Source organism: Euleptes europaea, chromosome 4 (assembly GCF_029931775.1).
Source record: "Euleptes europaea isolate rEulEur1 chromosome 4, rEulEur1.hap1, whole genome shotgun sequence".
In the NCBI taxonomy this organism is placed as follows: domain Eukaryota; kingdom Metazoa; phylum Chordata; class Lepidosauria; order Squamata; family Sphaerodactylidae; genus Euleptes; species Euleptes europaea.
Window position 1 is genome coordinate 116613096 of NC_079315.1, and position 23055 is coordinate 116636150.

Here is a 23055-nt window from a genome sequence, read left to right on the forward strand (position 1 = left end):
GAGACCCTATGAATTAATGACCTCCAAAATGTCCTATTGTGAACAGCCTTGCTCAGGTCTTGCAATCCATCCATCTCATGTTGGGTCTTCCTCTTTTCCTGTTGCCTTCAGCTTTTCCCAGCTATCACGATCCCAAAGCGGCCATATTTTCCCCCAGGGGGACTGATTTCTGTTGCCTGGAGATCAGTTGTAACAGTGGGAGATCTCCAGCCACCACCTGGAGAATGGCAACCCTTGCGAGCAGAGTTGGACCTCAGCAGGGAATAATGCCATAGAGTCCACCCTTATATATTGGGATAACCCACTGACCGTCTTTCCTGTCTGGGTCAAACTGGCTGAAGTTCTGGGAATCTCGTCATGTTTGTGGAACAGATGGGTTGGTGGGCTGCTGTCCTACAGGGTCAGCTCTGTTTTTAGGGGGGGGGGACAAAGAAAACAAGAAAGCAAAAGCAAAGCAAAGATGGAGGGGCTGTAGCTCAGTGGTAGAGCATCTGCTTGGCATGCAGAAGGTCCCAGGTTCAATCCCCAAAATCTCCATTTAAAGAGACTAGGCAAGTAGGTGACGGGAAAGACCCCTGCCTGAAACCCTGGAGAACTGCTGCTGGTCTGAGTAGACAATACTGACTTTGATGGACCAAGGGTCTGATTCAGTGTAAGGCAGATTCATGTGTTCAAAAGGAACACTTATTAAAGCCAGCATTTCCTTCTTCCCTCCCCCCCCCCGCAAAACGTGAGTCATTTCTAACATCCACAGTTTGAACTCACTTGCCGTACAGACTTTAATAATAATAATTAATCTCGCCAGCATCCCATTTCCGCCGAAGCCGGGAGCGTGTCACTCACTTCAAAAGGTGTATGTGAACAAGGCTCTCCTGGTTAATCACGGCCGGTTCCTTCAGTGCACGAGAATAGCAGGTAGCAATTTCAGTCCCCCGCCAACCCTATGATTTTGCTACCAAGTGGGAGATTAAGGCAGCAATGATTCACCTACTATCATTGCGGAGAGATCAATTAAAGCCATGATTCTGCCTCGCATTTAGAAGAACTTCCTGCTAGGGTGGAAATAAAAGCACTGGAGGTTCTCTTCCATCTTTCCAAAGATGGACGAACCATAGGGGTCAGCCAGGCAACCACCGCGACTACCAAAGTACCAAGGATTAGGGTTGCCAGGCTCCAGGTGGGGCCTCGAGATCTCCTACTATTACAACTGACCTTCAGATAGGGTTGCCAACCTCCAGGTACTAGCTGGAGATCTCCTGCTATTACAACTGATCTCCAGTCGACAGAGATCAGTTCACCTGGAGAAAATGGCCGCTTCGGCCATTGGACTCTGTGGCATTGAAGTCCCTCCCCTCCCCAAACCCCACCCTCCTCAGGCTCCGCCCCAAAAACCTCCCACCGGTGGTGAAGAGGGACCTGGCAACCCTATCTTCAGTCAATAGAGATCAGTTCCCCTGGAGATGCTTTGGAGAGTAGACTCTATATGGCATTATACCCTGCTGAGATGCCTCCCCTCCCCCAAACCTGACCACCCCAGGCTCCATCCACAAAATCTCCAACCCGTAGCTGGCAACCCTATCAGGTATATCTGTTCCAGCTAGGTAAAGACATGAGGAGGCTACACTTCTAAGCAGCTTGATGGTATTCCACAAGGTACAACTGAGATACTTGTACACACATGATGTTGCCTTCTCTTGAATCAGACCCTGGGACATTAAGGTCAGTATGGCCTACTCAAACTGGCAGTAGGTCTCCAGGATCTCAGGCAAAGGTCTTTCACATCACCTACTACAAGCTCATTTTAACTGGAGATGGCAGACTGGGACCTTCCCCTGCCAAGCAGTTGCTCTATCAGGGAGCCACAGCCCCTCCCCAAATCTTATTTGCAAACACACAGTAGGAAAAGGGAGAAAGGAAAAATGGAACCATGATGACTGAAATATGGGGTGGTCTTAGCCCGTGGGCAAGAGGGGTGGTTGCCTCAGGCACCACACTGAAAGTCCCTGATGTCCCAGAGCAAGGGTTGTCAACCTCCAGGTACTAGCTAGAGATCTCTTGCTATTACAACTGATCTCCTGTCAATAGAGATCAGTTCACCTGGTGAAAATGGCAGCTTTGGCAATTGGACTCTAAGGCATTGAAGTCCCTCCCCTCAACAAAACCCTACCCTTCTCAGGCTCCGTCCCCAGAATCTCCAAGTATTTTCCAAACCAGAGCTGGCAACCCTACCCAGAGCCCCTACTCCCATCAGGGGTGGGAAAGATGAAGAGGTAGCTCTAGGGTTTCCTGCTCTGGGTTGTAATAGCAGGAGATCTCCAGCCACCACCTGGAGGTTGGTAACCCTAGGTGGCTCCCACTACTTCTGCTGCTCACATTCTCCCCATTCAGGTCACCCACTTGCTGTGATTGGGACTCGGTCAACCACCTTTGGGCAGCTTCTGCTGGCCTCATACAGGCCAACGACCTCCTCTTGCTCAATCTTGGAGGTGGGAAGGGAGAGATGGGGTGTCGGCGGCAGTGATTCTGCTGCCCCATCCTGGACTTTTGCCCAGAGTCATTAAGACCACCTTAGGTAGGTCCTGAGGAGGGCACTGGGCTGGGTTTGGGGAAAGGATAGGGTTGCCAGGGCTGCTCGGAGTGGCAATCACACACGTGTGGCCGAGCATGATGCAGTGACGTCACTTCCGGTATTACCCCCAGAAGCATGAGATCGCTACGAGATGCTTTAGTACTCAAACACCCTGTGTTGTGGGGGTTTGAGTGTTAAAGCATCCCGTCACTATGTGGTGATCCCGGGGTAAACCCGGAAGATTGGGGAGGGGCCTTGTCTCAGTGGTAGAGCATCTGCTTGGCATGCAGAAAGTCTCAGGTTCAATCCATGGTATCTCCAGTTAAAGGGACTAGGCAAGTAGGTGATGTGGATGACCTCTGCCTGAGACCCTGGAGAGCTGCTGCCGGTCTGAGTAGACAATACTGACTTCGATGGACCAAGGGTCCAGTATAAGGCAGCTTCATGTGTTCAAGTGATGTAATTGCATCATGTGTGGCCACGTATGGGGGATCGCCACCCCAGCTCCACTCCAAGAACTTCCTGCTGGTGGAGAGGGGGGACCTGGCAACCCTATCCCCACCCCTAGTAGCAAAAGCATTTCCACCTTCCCAAACTCAGACGGAGAGAATGTAGCAGCTTGTTTGCTGTAATTCCCGACCACTTAGAGCCTTGATGGTAGTCCATTCACAGTAACTCAGGCGGCCAAATTCATAGCACTTTACACCACATAAACCTGCCAGCAGAATTTCTATGTTCAAAACATCCCTGATGAAATTGGAAGGAAATCACCACTGGGAACATTTCCTGTTTGAAACCTACTGAAATGAAGTATGCCCTAGGCAGATCTGAATGCATTGAATGTTAGACTTTTAGAACATAAGAAATAGTTTTACAATTAGAGCAGAGTCAGTAATTTTTTTTATCATTACTCTGGGTACTGCTTGATCATTTATTCTCTTTATTTGCATGTCTATTGTTTTCTTATCGGGGACTTAAGCACTTCAGCTGCGTGGTACCTCCTGAATTCTGAGGACGTAATTAATTTCAATATAATATCCAATGGTACAATTTGCTTTTCAAAGGGAATTAACGTCTGAGCTGTTGAGCTGGAGAAGTAAATAAATACATATAGATAGGCAGCAGGGAGAAAGGCATTCCTATGCCAAGTGTGATTTGCATTTATATAGTCACCATAATTGTAATGAGGAACAATTTGTTTAATGGTCAACATGTATTGTAATACAGAGTAAGAGTTGTTAGCAATGATCACAGGCCAATCTCCCTAAACTCAGACAGATTTGGAAATGTGCTGAATCCAAGGTTTACCACCTCAACCTTACCCCTCTGCAAAAGCTGATCTCCATATTGAAGAAGAAGAGTTGGTTTTTTTATACCCCACTTTTCTCTACTGACAGGAGTCTCAAAGTGGCCTACAGTCACCTTCCCTTCCCCACCCCCAACAAGCACTTTGTGAGATCGGTGGGGCTGAGAGAGTTCAAAGAGAACTGGGACTAGCCCAAGGTTACCCAGCAGGCTTCATGTGGAGGAGCAGGGGAATCAAACCTGGTTCTCCAGTAGGGTTGTGCCTATCAATAAACCCGAACTGAAAATAAACCTGAAATTAGCCGTTTCGGTAAATTTAGGGATTACCGAACTCCAAAACCTGGGGGATAAAGCTGAAGCCGAATAGGTGATTCCCGAAAATGCCGAATAGATTCTTTCTTAAGTGGTAGAAAGTCGGCATATAAAAACCAACTCTTCTTACTTTTCATTGTCTGTAATGGTCGCTTCCTCTCCAAAGAATTGTGGGAAAACTCAGTTTTCAATGAATGTGCCCAGCAATGAAGAAGAAAAGTTGGTTTTTCTATGCCAACTTTCTGCACCACTTAAGAAAGAATCCAACTAGCTTACAATCACCTTCCCTTCCCCTTCCCACAACAGACACCCTATGAGGTAGGTGAGGCTGAGAGAGCTATAATAGAGCTGTGACTTGCCCAAGGTCACCCAGCTGGCTTCATGTGGAGGAGCAGGGAATCAAACCCGGTTCTCCAGATTAGAGTCCACCGCTCCTAATCCCCACTCTTAGCCACTACACCACGCTGGCTCTCCATGCCCTCCTCTGATGTCAGCTCTGAGGGCAGATATGTTTTTGCACTAATTTTGTGAATGCTGCAAATTCCTGACGGGATGGCACGTCTCAGCCAGCTCAGGTAATGACTCAGAGTTTCAGAGGTCTTGCTGGGTCGCATCCTAGTACATGGCTGACCATATGCTTCTGCTGATAAATGGCCTCTCTCGGGGCAGAACACTGGATGCTCTTGGCCCCATTTCTCGCCTCACAGCTGACTGCGCAGCCGAGACATGGCTATCAGTCACCGTAAACTCCCTGCCTGTCTTGCATTGTTGTTTAATTAAACAACGCAGATAATTTCCAGCCCTGCCGGCAGTATAAATATTGTCCGATGCTTCAGCTCCATTTAACCTTAAAACAAAAATATGAATAATGAGACAGGGCAAGGAATATACAGCAAAGTCAAATAATCTATACAAATATTAGCTGGAGCTTATTTTCCACTTGGCTTCAGGGAAGAGGATAGGCTACCCTCTGTGCAGGAAAAGAGAACCATCTTTTAAAACGTTTTGAATTTTTGAAGTTAAAAAATCCAATTTGCTAGATGTACAAAGCAACAGCATTGGCCAGTGGTTTGCAAATTGTGTTCGAGGGCACCATGCAGTTCCTCACAACTTCATCAAATTGTATTTATTTATTTAAAACAATTTTAGCCCCAAAAAATCCCCTCTAGGCGGCAGTCCAAATGCACAAAAATGTAATAAATTAACAACAAATGTGTAGTAATGTTTTCTTATGGCTAGCTTTAAAATTGACTAATACCAATCCATGGAGGACAGATCCATCCGTGGAGTTCCAGGGCAAACACTTTGGGGTTTTTTTCTTCTTCAGGGAGGGAGGGGGGGAGGGGTTGGCCAACAAAATAATGTGGGACATTTTCCCCAACCTGAAGGTCTGAAAACTACAGAGGTAGTCTAATCTGTTGACTGGTTTTTTTTTGTTTTTTGTTTTTAGAAGTGAACAAATCTATGATTTTTTACAAAACAAACAGCTGGAAGATCCAAGGCAAACTTGAGGCTACCTTTACCTAAAACAACAACAACAACAACAAAAAACAATGCATGCACTTCAGTTTAATTCATCCTGAGGTGTAAAATAATGCTGCAGCAACTGACTACTGCCTGAATATATCAATATATCTAATAATTAGCATGGCCACATATGTGGATACTTAAATCCAGAGATTTGATCCATGAACAAACAAGACTGGTATTTCTACAAACCCGGAAAAAAAACACAATTTTTTTTGCAGAAAAATCTGAAAAACAAACAATAGAAACATTGAGAAGTTAAGGACCCACCCAAAAGTAATAGAAACAGCACCTGTATCTTTAAGAAACAAATGCTCTCAGTGGCTGTTGCTAGGCAGCCACAATAGTATTGCCGGTCTTCAAGCCTCGGTTTCTGTCAGTAAAAGGAAAGTGGAGGGGGATAGGCCTTTCCAGACCTGTTTTTGCCTTTGAGGGAGGCCTCATCAGGGCCAGGGCCAGCAGCAACCATTTGCAGACCTAGCTGCTCACTACTGTTCAACAGTAGCCACCATCTGAAGGCCAGGGTGGAATAGTAGTTAGAGTTTTAGACTAGGATCTGAGATACCAGGTGTGAATCCCCACTCTGCCATTGTGCTCACTGGGTGACCTTGGGCCAGTCACACACTTTCAGCAGGGATTTAGGAAAGGAGAATGATGTGAGCCGCTTTGTGTTCCTATTGTGGAGAAAGGGGTCAAAATTAAGCAAATAAATAATAAATAATAAATACAGGTGAATAACGGGGCACAGATAAAAAGTTTGTTGGTGGGTGAACGGAAGGGACAAAAGGAAGCTGGGAAAGGTGAGGTTATGGGGACTGCCAGGAGGTGTACAAGAGGAAACAGTGTGGGAACAGTGGGGTGACCTCGTCATTGTGTCATTGTGGGTTCCCTACCGCGATACTGGGTCTGGCCCAGCCCAGTGACTGGAACCATGCAGCGTTTTCCCAAGGAGAGGCTGCCAGGGGGAGGGCAAGCTGAACGCAGGAGGTCAGATAATGCTATGATGGCTGATGGCTGATGGGTGGGAAAGAAAGAAGGAAACAGGAACAAAGAGAGAAGATATGGGGTTTTTCAAGGAATGTGAGGTGCCATGGCTCAGTGGTAGAGCATCTGCTTGGCATGCAGAAGGTCCCAGGTTCAATCCCTGTATTCTCCAGTTTAAAGGATCAGGTGGTAAGTAATGTGAACGACCTCTACCTGAGAACCTGGAGAGCCACTGCCAGTCTGAGTGGACAATACTGACCTTGATGGACCAATGGTCTGATTCAGTATAAGGCGGCTTCATGTGTTCAAATCCTTGTGGGTCCCTTGTTGGTGGAATACATTATACAAAATATGTTTTCAATAAACCACATAAGAAATAATGCAAAATAAGAAAAAATATGCCATATTTCCAAATGCATTGGTGCAGATTGCAGAGTTCCATTGTTTTTGCCACAGAACATTTATTTTGGGGGGAGGGGGTGAATTTAGAATATATTGTGTCCTACCTATAATACAGTTTTTTTTCCCTTCTGACCCTTTACAGAGGATGCTTATAAAGCTCAAGTCCAAATAGACAATGAACCTGCTTACTTGGACATTTTGGACACTGCCGGACAAGTGAGTAGCTTTTCATAGAATCATAGAATCAGTTGGAAGGGATCTCCAGGGTCATCTAGTCCAACCCCCTGCACAATGCAGGAAATTCACAATTTCCTGCCCTCACACCCCCAGTGGCCCCTACTGCATGCCCAGAAGCTGGCCAAGATGCCCTCCCTCCTATGATATGCCTAGGGTCATAGAATAAGCATTGTTGACAGATGGCCATCTAGCCTCTGCTTAAAAACCTCCAGGGAAGGAGAGCTTACCACCTCCTGAGGAAGCTTGTTCCACTGAGGAAGCGCTCTAACTGTTAGAAAATTCTTCCTAATGTCTAGATGGAAACTTTCTTCATGGACAAATTTGAGTTGCCACCAAAATTTTGCCAAAAACAGAATTCACCATTGTTTGGGGACAGAAGTCCATAACTGGATCGATTTTAAGGGGAGCCCTCAACATTTCAGTAAGACTAGCAATGAAAATCTGGCAGGAGAGATCTAGCAAATGGGAGAATCCATAACTGGATCCATAACTGGATCAATTTTAAGGGGAGCCCTCAACATTTCAGTAAGACTAGCAATGAAAATCAGGCAGGAGAGATCTAGCAAATGGGAGAAGATCCCATAAGGGGAAATGTCCTCCTTCTCTGGAGGTTTCCACCACCCCCTCAACCGTAAGTATTCTTCAGTCCTGCTCACCATAGAAAAGAAAATGAAAATTAGAGCTCCACCACACTCATTGATCTCAGAAATATTATGAGAACTGACACTTACTCAAGAGCTTAAGAACATAAGAACTGGATCAGACCAAGGCCCATCAAGTCCAGCAGTCTGTTCACACAGTGGCCAACCAGGTGCCTCTAGGAAGCCCACAAACAAGACGACTGTGGCAGCATTGTCCTGCCTGTGTTCCTCAGCACCCAACAGGCATGCCCATCTAATCCTGGAAAGAATAGGTATGCATCATGACTAGTATCCATTTTAACTAGTAGCCAGGGGTAGCCCCCTCTTAAAGCCTTCCAAGTTGGCAGCCACATCCTGGGGCAGGGAGTTCCACAATTCAACTATGCCTTGTGTGAAGAAATACTTCCTTTTATCTGTTTTGAATCTCTCACCCTCTAGCTCCAGCAGATGACCCCGTGTTCTGGTATTATGAGAGAGGGAGAAAAGCTTCTCCCTGTCTGCTCTCTTCATACCATGCATATTTTTATAGACCTCTATCATGTCTCCCCTTAATCATGTTCTTTTAACATTTTCCACCTAACTTGAAAGTGATCATCTTCTATCTGTTTTCACATCTGAGCATTGCAGATAAAATCTTGTCTTTCTTGGGGGAAACTGACTCTCAGAACCCTCCCAGCCCCACCTACCTCACAAGGTGCCTGTTGTGGGGAGATGAAGGGAAGGGGATTGTAAGCCGGTTTGATTCACCTTAAAAGGTAGAGAAAATTGGCATATAAAACCAACTCTTCTTCTTCTTCCTTGAAAATCTGCATTGCCGCTAAGAACCCTTTAATTGCACAACTGTTTCCCAGGCCAAATGGCCTATTTCTGTTGAGTCAGTGGACTGTTATCAAAGATTCTCCAACTTACCACTAAAAAGAAAAAAAAAGTGTTCCTATAATCCACAGTCAACGCAAAGCCTGATTTCAAACCAAGCTTTTACGGCTTATCAGGAAAATGCATTCTGGGCAGTAATTATATTGTAATAGGCCTTTTAAGGCTTGGTCTTCTGAGGAGAAAATTACAATTTCCGTGTCCTGTTTTCCAGCATGCTGCATTGTTTCAAATGGAATTGGATTGTTTTTCCCTTTCTTTAGTATACGATTTGTAGAAAATATCATGACTAGGGTTTCCAGCTCCGGGTTGGAAAATACCTGGAGATTTTGGGGATGGAGCCTGAGGAGGGCGGGGAGGGGAGAGGGGAGGGGCTTCAATGCCATAGAATCCAATTACCAAAGCAGTCATTTTATCCAGGTGAGCTGATCTCTATCGGCTGGAGATCAGTTAGCAGGAGATCTCCAACCACCACCTGGAGGTTAAATCTCAATAAATCACAACGTGTGCTGAGAAAACACTGGTTAAAGGGAAAAACAGCACCAGCTCCAATTAACAATAATCAAACTGAATTTTATAATGATTACTCAAAAATAATTCAGTATTGGTGTACTATTCTGTACATTTGTCAGTGATATAATCAAAACAGTCACAACCAAGGTGTCACAGGTTACCCCACCAATGAAAAATAAAGGTATTATAAACATCAAAATGAAATAGAGTCCAAAATGTACAATTCGAGTTCAAATCAAAGTCCAATACTGAGTTCATTTTCTCTTAAGAGGACTCAGTATTGGACTTTGATTTGAACTCGAATTGTACATTTTGGACTCTATTTCATTTTGATGTTTATAATACCTTTATTTTTCATTGGTGGGGTAACCTGTGACACCTTGGTTGTGACTGTTTTGATTATATCACTGACAAATGTACAGAATAGTACACCAATACTGAATTATTTTTGAGTAATCATTATAAAATTCAGTTTGATTATTGTTAATTGGAGCTGGTGCTGTTTTTCCCTTTAACCACCTGGAGGTTGGCAACTCCTAATCACGATAGAAATCACATTTCCCCCCATTTTTACTAACTAATCCTGTCAACATAACAACAACAAAAATAGCAGCATTTATTTACTTCCTTTATATCCCACTGTTTTCCCCAATGGGAGAATCAAACCGGTTTACAATAATCTTCCCCTCCCCACAACAGACACCTTGTGAGGTAGGCGGAGCTGAGAGAGCTCTAAGAGAGCTGTGACTAGCCCAAGGTCACCCAGCTGGCTTCATGTGGAAGAGTGGGGAAACCAACCCTGTTCCCCAGATTAGCCTCCGCCGCTCATGTGGAGGAGTGGGGAATCAAACCCGGTTCTCTAGATTAGAGTCCACCACTCCAAACCACCGCTCTTAACCACTACACCACACTGTCTCTCAAGAAAACATACTGTCCTAAACTAGGGTTGCCAACTCTGGGTTGGGTAATTCCTGAAGATTTGGGGGAGGAGCGTAGGGAGAACATTGTTTGCAGAGTATAATGCCATAGAGTCCACTCACCAAAGCAGCAATTTTATCCCAGGGAATTTATCTCTGCAATCTGGAGATTAGTTTTAATTCTGGGAGATCTCCAGACTCCTTCTGGAGATTGGCAACTAGGGTTGCCTGGTCCCCCTTTGCCACTGATGGGAGGTTTTTGGGGTGGAGCCTGAGGAGGGCGGGGTTTGGGGAGGAGAGGGACTTCAATGCCATAGAGTCCAATTGCCAAAGTGGCCATTTTTTCTGGGGGAACTGATCTTTATCGGCTGGAGATCAGCTGTAATAGCAGGAGATCTCCAGCTTGTACCTGGAGGTTGGCAACCCTAATTGACATATTCTGAAGCAACCTTGAGACCTGGCTGGTGACAGCAGAGACCTTATAAGGCCCATCTTTGAGGCCTGGCAACTTTGTAGGAATGAGCGAGTGCTCTCTCTTTTGTTTCTTTGTAATCTTTTTGTTCTCTATTTTGGTGCTCCTTGTTTGCATATAGAGGATTAATTTGAATTTCATATAGAAGTGCTAGGGATTTAATGGTGCATAGCTTTTATATGCAATTTATACATACAGTGCAAGTTATTAATGGGTATAATATATGCAGGATTAGGCAGACTAATTTACTTACCTATAAATATTGTGGGGGGAAACAGTACAATTTACAGGGGGGAAATGGGGAAAAGAAAGAGATAATGGTAGGAAAATAAAGAATTACAGGTTTGAGTCACACAAGGGAGCAGTGAAATTGAAGGGGAAATTTTAGACTCGAAAAAAGAGGCACGAGGAATTCAAAAACACCCCTAGTTAGTGGTGACGGTCTCATCCCCACTTGCCATTCCCACAACCACACAGCTGGGCGGCAGAAGGAAAATGGGGGTGGGATGGGGGTCAATGAGTGATGCCGGTGACACAATGACGCCACTTCTTGCACAACCAGAAGGGACGTCATTGCGTTGCCAGCAATACATTTGGCCAAAACTTGATGGTGAAATCATCGAGATTTGGCTGAATGCCTGATCGTCGGTGAGGATGCGATGACATCACTTCTGGTCAAACCAGAAGTGATATCAGAGTGTCGCCCGCAATGTCGCTATGTCCCTAGCAAGGACCCTCACCCGACTAGTGGGTCTCCCACTGGTTGCCCTCCTCATGTTGAGAATCCTATCCCTAACTAGGGTTGCCAGGTCCCTCTTCACTACCGGCAGGAGGTTTTTGGGGCAGAGACTGAGGACGGTGGGGTTTGGGGAGGGAAGGGACTTCAATGCCATAGCGTCCAATTGCCAAAGCAGCCGTTTTCTCCAGGGGAACTGATCTCTATCGGCGGGAGATCAGTTGTAATAGCAGGAGATCTCCAGTTAGTACCTGGAGGTTGCTAAATGTAAGAAAAGCAGCCCAAAAGCTCAAAAAGTATCCAATCTCTTAATTAATTATGCACGATACAGTAACAAAATACAAAATACAAATTTGCCACACGTGTGTGATATTCCACACTTTACTTGCCGGTGATACTACCACATATGTAGCCTGTAAGAATCAGCAGAAGTTAATCCATCCAAACTCCAGCTGTACAGATGAAATGAATTCTTAGAAAATGTCCAGAGACTTCTATGTACAGCCCAAGTAAATCTTCTTTCAGACTGATAACATAGCAGGAAATGCGCCTTCCAGGTTAGGTTCCACATTTTCGCCAGACAACAGCTTCATCAGCCTGGTATGTACAAAATGAATGAACTATCATACTCATGACATAGCGATATAAACCGGGACTGCATAATATACTTATGACTGTACTACACAGGAGTAAATCAATAAACACAATATAATGTAACATACCTTTTACTGTTCAAAATTATGTGACTCAGGAGGTTGGCAACCCTGTCCCTAATACTTCTGAGTATGTTGTTTGCTGATAAGATGCAGACAAGGTTGCTGGCTCTGGGTTGGAAAATTCCCGGGGAATTCAGAGTCGAGCCTTGGGGAGGGGAAGGACCTCAGCAGGGTACAGTGCCATAGACCCCACTCTCCAAAGCAGCCATTTTCTCCAGGGGAATTGACCTCTGTAGTCTGGAGCTCAGTTGTGACAGGAGTGGGCGCTCCAGGATTTTCACAGAGATTCTGAAACCATCGCGTTTTTGAAAATTGTAGCACATCCATGATGTCACTTCCAGGTTTAAGTGTAGGGTTGCCAGGTCCTCCCTTGCCACTGCCAGGAGCTTCAGTGGGGGGGGGGCATTTGCAAATGTGTTGCTATGTTATCCCTGTCAAACCTGGAAATGACAGGGATGCTATAGCATATCCCTCCAAAAGCTCTATGGTTTAACATAGAGGTTGTTGTAGTTGTTGTTTTTTGAGGGACACGCCAAAGCATCCCTGTCACTTCTAGGTTTATCTCCAGAAGGGATATTATTGTGTGTGCGTGCTTTGTGTGCGGATTGTCCAATTTGGATGGTTTTAATGACAGCAGTCTGTTCACACAGTGGCCAATCAGGTGCTTCTAGGAAGCCCACAAACCAGACGACTGCAGCAGCATTGCCCTGCCTGTGTTCCACAGTATCTAATATATTTGGCATGTTGTCGAAGGCTTTCACGGTCAGAGTTCATTGGTTCCTGTAGGTTATCCAGGCTATCCAAGACCACGGTCACACAGCCCGGATAACCTACAAGAACCAATATTTGGCATGCTTCTCTGTTCCTGGAGAGAATAGGTATGCATCAAGACTAGTATCCTTTTTGACTAGTAGCCATGAATACCCCTCTCCTCTATGAACATGTCCACTCCCTCTTAAAGCCTTCCAAGTTGGCAGCCATCACCACATCCTGGGGCAGGGAGTCCCACAATTTAACTATGCCTTGTGTGAAGAAATACTTCCTTTTATCTGCTTTGAATCTCTCGCCCTCCAGCTTGTGGTTGGGAATAGGGGATCCCCCACCCCAGATTTCCATTCCCTGCCACCAGTTATAGAGGTGAGAGAGGGAATTAAAAATTAAATAAAAAATTAAAAACTCAGCAGCATCGCCTGTGTGATTACATCAATTTCAGAGTGTACCCTAGGGGTGCCAGGTCCCCACTTACCTTTGGCGTCCCGCTCGCCCCAGGGAGGGCAAGGGCAGGGTTCCCGCTGGTGCGCGCGACAGCAACAGGCGTCCCGCTCGCCCCGGGGAGGGCGAGGGGAGGGTTCCTGCTGGTGCTCGTGGCAGTAACGGGCGTCCCGCTCGCCCCTGGAAGGGCAAGGGGAGGGTTCCCGCTGGCGCACGCGCCACCAACGGACAACCCGCTTGCCCAGGGGAGGGCAAGGGGAGGGTTCCTGCTGGTGCACGTGGGCCTGCATGTGCATGATTGCCCGCCGACCCTCAGTTGGTCGGCGGGCAGAGGTGCACTTTACCGGGAGTTTGCCCGCCACCAGCAGGCACCTGGCAACCCTAGTATACCCAGAAGTGACGATGATAACTGCAGGAATCGCTGGAAACTCGGCAACTCTATGGTAAAACCGTAGACTTTACAGTAATTTCTAGAGCTCCCACTAGCATTTCCAGGTATTTCCTGGAATTGACTTCATTGTGTGGATGCTGCTGCCATGCCCCCCCTCCCTCTCGATGGTTGCCAGTTTGAGCCTGATAATCCTAGATCCAACCCATAGTTTCTCTCCATAGAGTTCCTTTGGTGTAGTTCTCTTGCAGCTGCAGCGATCACTTTCCTACTATCCAGTTTTTTTCTCCTTTCTGCTCTTTGCTAAAACATAACGACTCAGCTATTAATTCTTCCCCTTTACCATTAATGATGCATTTTTGTGATTTAAGGTGAAAATCCATTTTGGATGATCCTGCATGCAGATGAGAAAGGAACTTGTGGTTTATGGCATGCAATAAACCAAATGAAGCTGGGTTTTTTTTTTTTAAAGAGAGATTTTTACAGTGAATTTTGCTTCAGTGACTGCACCTCAGAGAAAATGATCAAGGTGTTTCTCCTCAAGGAAAAAAAAAAGCCATTAGCATTAATATGAAAGACAAAATTTGCCAAGGAGGGCATTGGCGCATGGAGCTGTTTTACTGCAAGTTGAACAAATGGCGTCTTTACCTGTTAAAAGGTGAATAAAACTGTGGCAGTTTAAGTAGAGCTACATCGACTTCATGTAAAGTTCAATGCAGACTTTGGTTTTCAAGTTTCTTCTCAGGTGTGGCCAAAAGGCCAGGATTTAAACCCTCCTGGTTTCAAACCAGGGATGCTTTTAAATGTCTCCTTCCTGATCTTTCATCAGGAAAAAAAAAACATTTTGAGTTCACTTCTCAATTGTACAAACTGAACATGCAATTCTTTTTAGTGGCATTTTGTTTCCCTGCAAAATCCCCCTTCCCATAAAATATATGTTTTCGTCAATGCTGTTGGTTCAGCAATAAACCACATTATGTTGTACACTTATTACATGTATACATGACCATAGGTGTAGTTTAACAGTACACAGCGGTACCCTTCTATAGTTGGGGTAAAGGGAATCTTCTCACTGGGGCTACGGAGGGTCTGTGTGTCATTCTCCAATACTCTAATACTAATGGAATGCTGGCGCAGGCCTTTACTCCGGTGTTCTGGGGTGGCACTGCCATGGTGGTATCTGGAGACTGGCATCCGGGCCTCCATGCAGGCTCTGGGGCCACTAACGCTGGTGTAAGTAGCCCGGGCACCAGCGTGGGAGGCCCAAACACCAGCGCAGCCCCTTCCTAGCCTCCTAAGGGCTGTCGCCCTTGAAGGTCAGGAACGTGCTGTTAGTGTGGTGCAATGGTTAGAGTGTCAGACCAGGATCTGGGAGACCCAGGTTCGAATCCCCACTCTGCTCTGGAAGATCACTGGGTGACCTTAGGCCAGTAACACTATCTCAGCCTGAATTGCATCACAGGGTTGTTGTGAGGATAAAATGAAGGGAAAGAGAACAATCTAAGCTGCTTTTGATCCATATGGGAAAGGGGAAAGGGAAAGGTAGTCCCCTGTGCAAGCACCCGTCATTACTGACCCTTGGGGTGATGTCACACCCTGACGTTTCCTATGTAGAATGTGTTTCTCAGGGTGGTTTGCTGTTGCCTTCCCCAGTAGTTTATGCTGGGTACTCATTTTACCGACCTCGGAAGGATGGAAGGCTGAGTCAACCTTGAGCCTCCTTGGGGAGGGGTTGTGGCTCAGTGGTAGAGCATCTGCTTGACAGGCAGAAGGTCCCGGGTTCAATCCCCAGCATCTCCACTTAAAGGGACTAGGCAAGTAGGTGATGTGACAGACCCCTGCCTGAGACCCTGGAGAGCCACCGCCGGTGGGAGTAGACAATACTGACTTTGATGGACCGAGGGTCTGTTTCAGTATAAGGCAGCTTCATGTGTTCATGTGTACCTGGAACCGACTTCTGTTGGGATCGAACTCAGGTCGTGAACAGAGCTTGGACTGCAGTACTGCAGCTTAAGCCACGAGGGCTGTTTGAAGAGAAAGGCAGGGTCTAAATGAAGTGAATAAATAAATAAATACTGCACCTATTAAAAATCTGGATGAGCAGATTTTTTGAATGAGATTAAAAATAGCCTTTCGGAATGGAGGCAGAGTGGGAAGAGATGGAAAGGAACAACTGGGGTGGGCTTAGCGGATGATCATCTGCTTTGCATGCAGAAGATCCCAGGTTCAATCCCAGGCACCTTCAGAGAGGAGGATCACGTTAGTAGGGGATGTGGGGGGGAACCCTTCCTGAGACCCTGGAGAGCCACTGCCAGTCAGAGTGCACAATGCTGGCTTTGATGATCCAATGGTTTGATTCAGTATGAGGCAGCTTTGTGTGTTCACTAGAATCAGTCCCAATTTTAAATCTAGATTAAAGTTGCCATTTTCTACATGTTTCATTGGAGACATTGGTCGTTTATCCATGGGTACTTTCACACACGTTCGCCCCCGTCGTTCTTGGTTGTTCCTTGGAGTTATGCATGAGTTTTCCCTCCATTAGAGATGACCTTGCTGACAGCCCTCACAAATCCTGGACCTTCCCTTTCCTCTGTTAACCTGATTCTTCCACCTCCCCTGAGCTCAGCCCAGATGAATTCCCAGGGCATAAGGCAAAGCGCTGGACACACAAGCTTGGTTTCTCTCACAGCCAATTACAAAGCCGTGCATTAAGAGGCGGGGATTCAAATGTTTCCTGCTTCCTCAGAGCTCTTTCTGAGCAGAAGAAAGGCTTTTTTAAAACCGAGGTGTGGATTTCTCGGCCCCCCCTTTCAGACTGATCCATTTTGTTGTTGTTGTCATTCTTAAAATGCTTTTTTATGCAGCAATTGGGTTTTTGGGGGTGGAATTTTCTCTCACAGCAAGCTCTCCAAATGAACTTATTACAAAGCAGCAATTAAAGGGGCGGGGACTTGATTTGAGCTTGGAGACTGCTGGTGCAGAGATTCCCAACAGTGAAGTGTGGGTCCAGCAAGCAACGAACCTCAAGTAAAACCCCCAGGCATAAATGACCACTGAAGTCTTTGGGACTTGTTTATGAATAAATATGGATAGACGAGAAAGACTTTTCAAAGTTGGAATAAAGTCAACGCATCATAAATTTGGAAGAGATCCCAAGGGGGATGCAGAACAGGTGCCCAACCAGCCTTTCCTTGAAGCTTCTGATATCCAAATCTTGACTCTTAAAACAGAAGAACAGATGGTGTGGGCTGGCACAGGTCCTGGCTACCACCTGCTGCCTGGTCTTTTCATTTCTTTTATCTCTTCTTTTTTTGTTCTCTGTCTTTGCAAACTTTGTTAATAGAAAGGAAAAGAAGAAGTGGAAAATCATGGTTGCGATGTACTATTTCTGCTTGGCTTGCCCTAGCAACGAGCAACCCACCAGTATTCCATGTTTTCTCACAGATGGTGTCCAGTTGTAAACATGCCAATGCAGATTCTACTTTTACCACCTTCTGGTTTGTTGAATAAAGTGGATCTTATATTCTCAACTGGGCCCACTATCCTGGCACCCTTGCAGGGTTGCCAGCCTCCAGATTTGGCATGACAACTGAACTCCAGACTACATAAATCTCTTATTTATTATTATTTACTTATTTAAAACATTTATTCCACTTCTCCCAGAGAAAACGGCTCCTTTGGAAGGTGGACGGCATGGCATTATGCCCTACCAAGTTCCCTCTCTTCCCTAAACCTCACTCACCCATGCTTCACCCTCAAATCTCCAGATCTTTTGGAATCTGGAGTTGGCAACCCTATGCGACCATTGTCTTCCAAGCAGCACAAAGCATTTGAATGTTACCAATAGCCTAAATTCCTCTGTGGGTTCTGCATCACTTTAAGATCTTCCATGTCAAGATCAGGCTATCAGAGAGCCAGTGTGGTGTAGTGGTAAGAATCTAGGACTCAGGAGACCCATGTTTGAATCTCCATGCTACCATGGAAGCTCTCTGGGTGACCTTGGGAGAGGCACTTTCTCTCTGCCATGCCTATCCCACAGGGTTGTTGCGAGGACAACATGAGGAAGAGGGAATGATGTAGGAGCTCATTGGAAGGAGGGAAGATAAATGGCACTGCAATGTGGCGATGTCACTTCCGGTGCTCACCAGAAGTGACATCATCATGTCACCAGTGACGCAGGGGTGCTCTGGTATTTGGGCGAAAACTGTATGGTACCATAGAGTTTTTGCCCAAATACTAAAAGTTACCCATGTCTCCCGCAATGCAGGACTAGTCCTACTTTTCCTGCCGGTAAATAGTTGCCAACTTTTGTTGAACCTGATCATCAATATGTATGTGCTGGATATTTTGCATGTTAAGATTAACAATATTTCTAAAATACTCATTACTCATCCTGGATCCAGATATTGTCCCCCACCCTTCCCTCCTTACAGTGCTATATAGGAAAGGCAGCATCGGGTAGTTGTTAAGAATGGCGAACTCTAATCTGGGGAGCCGGGTTTGATTCTCCACTCCCCCTCATGAGCAGTGGACTCTATTCTGGTGAATTGAGTAGGTTTCCCCACTCCTAGACATACAACCTGCTGGGTGACCCTGGGCTAGTCACAGTTCTCTTTGAACTCTCTTAGCCCCACCTACTTCACAAGGTGTCTGTTGTGGGGAGAGGAAGGGAAGGAGATTGTAAACCATTTTGATTCTCTTCTTCTTCTTCTTCTTTTATAGTGTAGGGAGTTTTTAAAAAAGAAATAATAATAACCTTGCAGATAATGAAATGAGTTGTGTGTCTCTGTGGATCTTTTATAGTCCACAATGTCCTGTTCACTCTTTTCAACATTACATGACCCCTGAGTTCATTTATATGTGAGGAAACAAAGCAGCTCATTTTCTCTGGATCCTGAACATTAATGTCTTCTTTGATAGCTTCCTGCTATGAATGTGGCTTGATGGTTAATTAGAAAAGGAACATTGCTTGCTGTCATCTGTTGGAAAGGAATAAAGACAGAAAGACAGAAAGGCAGGCAGGCAAAAAGCAAGCAAGAAGAAAGAAAGAAAGAAAGAAAGAAAGAAAGAAAGAAAGAAAGAAAGAAAGAAAGAAAGAAAGAAAGAAAGAAAGAAAGAAAGAAAGAAAGAAAGAAAGAAAGAAAGAAAGAAAGAAAAGCCAGTTTTGCTAAATCCAAAAAGCAGGGAAGTTTCCCCGCGGTCACTCCTGCCAACTGCTTTTGACTGCAAATGGAGATTTGGGGATCAAAGCATTCAAAACCATCCCTATTTAGAGCACTGCAACTCTTCCCTTGGATCTTGGCATCTTTAAGAAGCGTAAGGCCTTTTATGCAGGGACGTTTCCCCACAGTCACCCCTGCCAACTGTTTTGGGGCTTCCTTTTGATTACGCATGCCTTTTCTACCTGTCAGAGGTCACCTCGCTCTCCCCGAATGCTTTGATACCCAAGTCTCCATTTGCAGTCAAATGCTCTACCACTGAGCTCCCTCCTTCCCCCCAAATCCCCATATGAATGCCCTCTTTCTTTTAAATAAATACAAATGGCCTGGATCCAATAGATTGTTTCAGAAGGCAGAAAGATTACCTCCTGTGGAGTACAACTTTCTTATCTTCCTCTGACACTGCATCCCAAAATTTTCTCCCGTTCCTGAATAAGAACATCAGAAGAGCCCTGTTGGCCCAGACCAATGGTTAGGATTGCCAGGTCCCTCTTCACCACCAGAGGGAGGTTTTGGGGGCGGAGCCTGAGGAGGGTGGGGTTTGGGGAGGGGAGGGACTTCAGTGCCATAGAGTCCAATTGCCAAAGTGGTGAACTGATCTCTATCAGCTGGAGATCAGTTGTACTAGCAGGAGACCACCAGCTAGTACCTGGAGGTTGACAACCCCAACCAGAACTGGTATCCAGAGGTTTATTGCCTCTGAAGGTGGAGGTTCCCTTTAGTCACTACAGCTAGTACTCACTAGTATTCTATGGTTATGCAGGGCAGAATTTTGAATATACCATATTCAGACAGGACCTGTCCTTGCTCTTCTGGCTCTATCGATTCATTAGCTCATGCCCTTTTGGAATGCCACTTTTACGAGGAACTTTGATTTTCCCCCTTTTAACATACAAATCTAATGCCTCTATGTCTGACATAATGCCTTTTCTACTAAGCGATAGGGATCCCAAGGCTACATTGTCAGTGGCAAGATTTGTTTCAGTCCTTATATCCCTCAAACACTAGATATATGCTGCTCAAGATCAATGGATCAAGGAGCTTCTAAGGGATAAAAGGAAAGGAATAGTACTCACTAGCGTGGTAGTCACTAGCCAGCATGGTATAGTGATTAACAGCGGCAGACTCAAATCTGGACAAAATGGAGCAGGCGCAGAGGAGAGCAACGAAGATGATCAGGGGCCTGGAGACCAAGCCCTACGAGGAAAGGCTGAGGGACTTGGGAATGTTTAGTGTGGAGAAGCAGAGGTTGAGGCGGGACATGATTGCCCTCTTTAAGTATTGGAAGGGCTGTCACTTAGAGGAGGGCAGGGAGCTGATCCTGCTGGCAGCAGAGGATAGGACTTGCAATGTGTGTGTGTGTGTTAAGTGCCGTCAAGTCGCTTCCGACTCATGGCGACCCTATGAATGAAAGTCCTCCAAAATGTCCTCTCTTTGACAGCCTTGCTCAGATCCTGCAAATTGAAGGCTGTGGCTTTCTTTATTGAGTCAATCCAAGGACTTGCAATAATGTGTTTAAATTACAAGTGGAAAGGTACTGGTTAGATATTGGGGTGGGTGGGTGGATTTACAGTAAGGCATTTATGCAGGGTCAGTTTTGAGGCTCGCTCAAAGCTCTTTTTTAAAAAATGAGACCTTTAAAATGACTATTCACGGTCCCGACGCAAAAGGAGAAATTCCACCCCCGCCCCACTCGCCTGCTCCTTTGTTCCTTCCATTAGCCAACGTGCTGCTGTCGTTTTGCATGGTTCCTTCACGGGATTCTTCGGTGTGGGGGCGGAGCAAACACAAAAGGTCGCATTAACGGGGCTCTTAAGTAATGCAAAGCAGGTATGCGTTGGCTTTGCAGTCACTTCCTGAATGACGGTTCACCGTGAAAAGCTCAAAAAAATATGCGGGGCAATTCAGCCTGGAATGCACTGCTAATTACGAAGCATAAATGGCCTAAGAGTTGCTCGACGGTGGAATCAGCTACCTAGGGAGGAGGTGAGCTCCCCCTCCCTGGCAGTCTTTAAGCAGAGGCTGAATACTTGTCAGGGATGCTCTAGGCTGATCCTGCATTGAGCAGGGGCTTGGACTAGACAGCCTGTATGGCCCCTTCCAACTGTCTGATTCTATGCATCTTCACACCATATTGTCTTCCTTTGGACTGTATGTTTCCCATCTAGCGTACGCACTTCCCAGTGTTCTTTGTGCATCAAGATATCAGCAGTATACATGATATCTATACGAGGGGGACCCACAGGGACTGACAGGGGTTGGGAAATGGTGTGCACTGTATGTATAAATTGCATTATCAATCAACGCAATGTGTATATAAATGCAAAAGCAACGAAAAGTGGAAAACTGAAGCTGGAAAGAAATTAAATCAGAAACATTCATTATTCCTATTTCTAAGCCCTGGAAGTTGTCATTCACACTTACAATAGATCATTCTGTCATATGTTGGCTAAATTTAGTCTCTCTCAACTCTCACATCCTGGTCTCCATATTGAGAGTGGGACCACATGTTAGGGAAGCTAACACGTATTTCTCAAAAACAGGGTTTCTGCTTAACTGTAATGCAGGGAAAAGGAGAATTGCAGGGAGAACCGATGGGTGGGAGGAAGGTGTAAAATCTTTTTTCGTTTCCTGCAGAATGTCCCCTGCAAATGCTTCCCCAGGCTGGCGTTTATGAGCTCTGGCTCACAAAAGGCTCACAAAAGGTTGTATTGAAATAAATGGTGTTAGTGTTTAAGGTTCCTCTGGACTTTTGTCTTATTTCCAGAGGCTATGATGGGAATAGCAGGATGCAATGTTAGCAGGATTTGAAAGGGAGATTCAGAAAGCAGGCAACCAGCATGGTGTAGTGGTTAAGAGTGGTGGTTTGGAGCTGTGGACTCTGATCTGGAGAACCGGGTTTGATTCCCCACTCCTCCACATGAGTGGCGGACACCAGTCTGGTGAACTGGATTTGTTTCCCTGCTCCTACACATGAAGTCACCTGGGAGTAGGGTTGCTAGGTACCTCTTTGCCACCAGCGGGAGATTTTTGGGGAAGAACCTGAGGACGGCGGTATTTGGTGAGGGGAGGGACTTCAATGCCATAGAGTTCAATTGCCAAAGCGACCATTTTTTTCCAGGTGATCTGATATCTATCGGCTGGAGATCAGTTGTATTACCAGGAGATCTCCTGCTACTACCTGGCAGTTGGCAACCCTACCTGGGAGACCTTGGGTTAGTCACACTTTCTCAGCCCCACCTACCTCATAAGGTGTCTGTTGTGGAGGGGGAAGGAAAGGTAATTGTAAGCTGGTTAGATTCTCCCTTAAGTGGTAGAGAAAGTCGGCATATAAAAACCAACTCTTCTTCTTCTTCTTCTTCTTCTCCTCCTCCTCCTCTTCCTCCTCCTCTTCCTCTTTCTTCTTATTGCCACCTTTCCACCCAATTAGGGCTCACAAGGTGGTGAACATAAATCACATTAAAACATTTGAGCAATTAAAAATATAATTAAAATTATAAAATAATACAGATAAGAACACATAAACAAACAACACTAGAAGAAGCTCCAGTAAAGGGTTATTGGGGGTTTGCCAGACGCACCAAAAAAAAAAAAAAAAAAAAGTTGTTATCTGCTGGTGAAAGATACCAGTAGAGGGAGACAGATGAATCTCCCTGGGAAGGGAGTTCCAAAGTTTTGGGGCCATGACCAAAAAGGCCGTTTCTCAGGTTGCCAGCCATCTAACAGATGGTGGGGGCTACTGAACCCCCCTCAGCCATGCCTTCATTAACTTGGAGACACCAACTCAGCATAGGATTGGAAACTCTATGATTTAGCATTGAAAGAGTTGAGGGAAAATAATCCCATTTCTGTCCTTTAGCCATTTTAGCCATTCATACAGGTAGTTTTATTCCAATCTAAATTACGTGGATTATTTCAATCCCAGGCCTTACAAAATATAAACACACACAGTTGAAAGACAGTATGTACCTTTGCTCTTTGGAATTTTGTGACTTCTAGCATAGAAGAAGAAGAAGAAGAAGAAGAAGAAGA

General features: G+C 45.6%; 1 protein-coding gene and 1 non-coding gene across 2 annotated transcripts in view; both read left to right on the top strand.

The window, feature by feature from the left end:
- Nucleotides 1–23055, top strand: part of RIT2 (Ras like without CAAX 2) — a 191129-nt gene that overhangs the window by 84734 nt on the left and 83340 nt on the right. Inside the window, exon 3 of the mRNA XM_056848687.1 lies at nucleotides 7242–7315. Coding sequence (XP_056704665.1) covers nucleotides 7242–7315 — 74 coding nt within the window. The remainder of the gene's footprint in view (nucleotides 1–7241; nucleotides 7316–23055) is intronic.
- TRNAV-GAC (transfer RNA valine (anticodon GAC)) lies at nucleotides 15533–15604 on the top strand. Its single transcript has one exon. It is a non-coding gene; the product is annotated as a tRNA-Val (tRNA).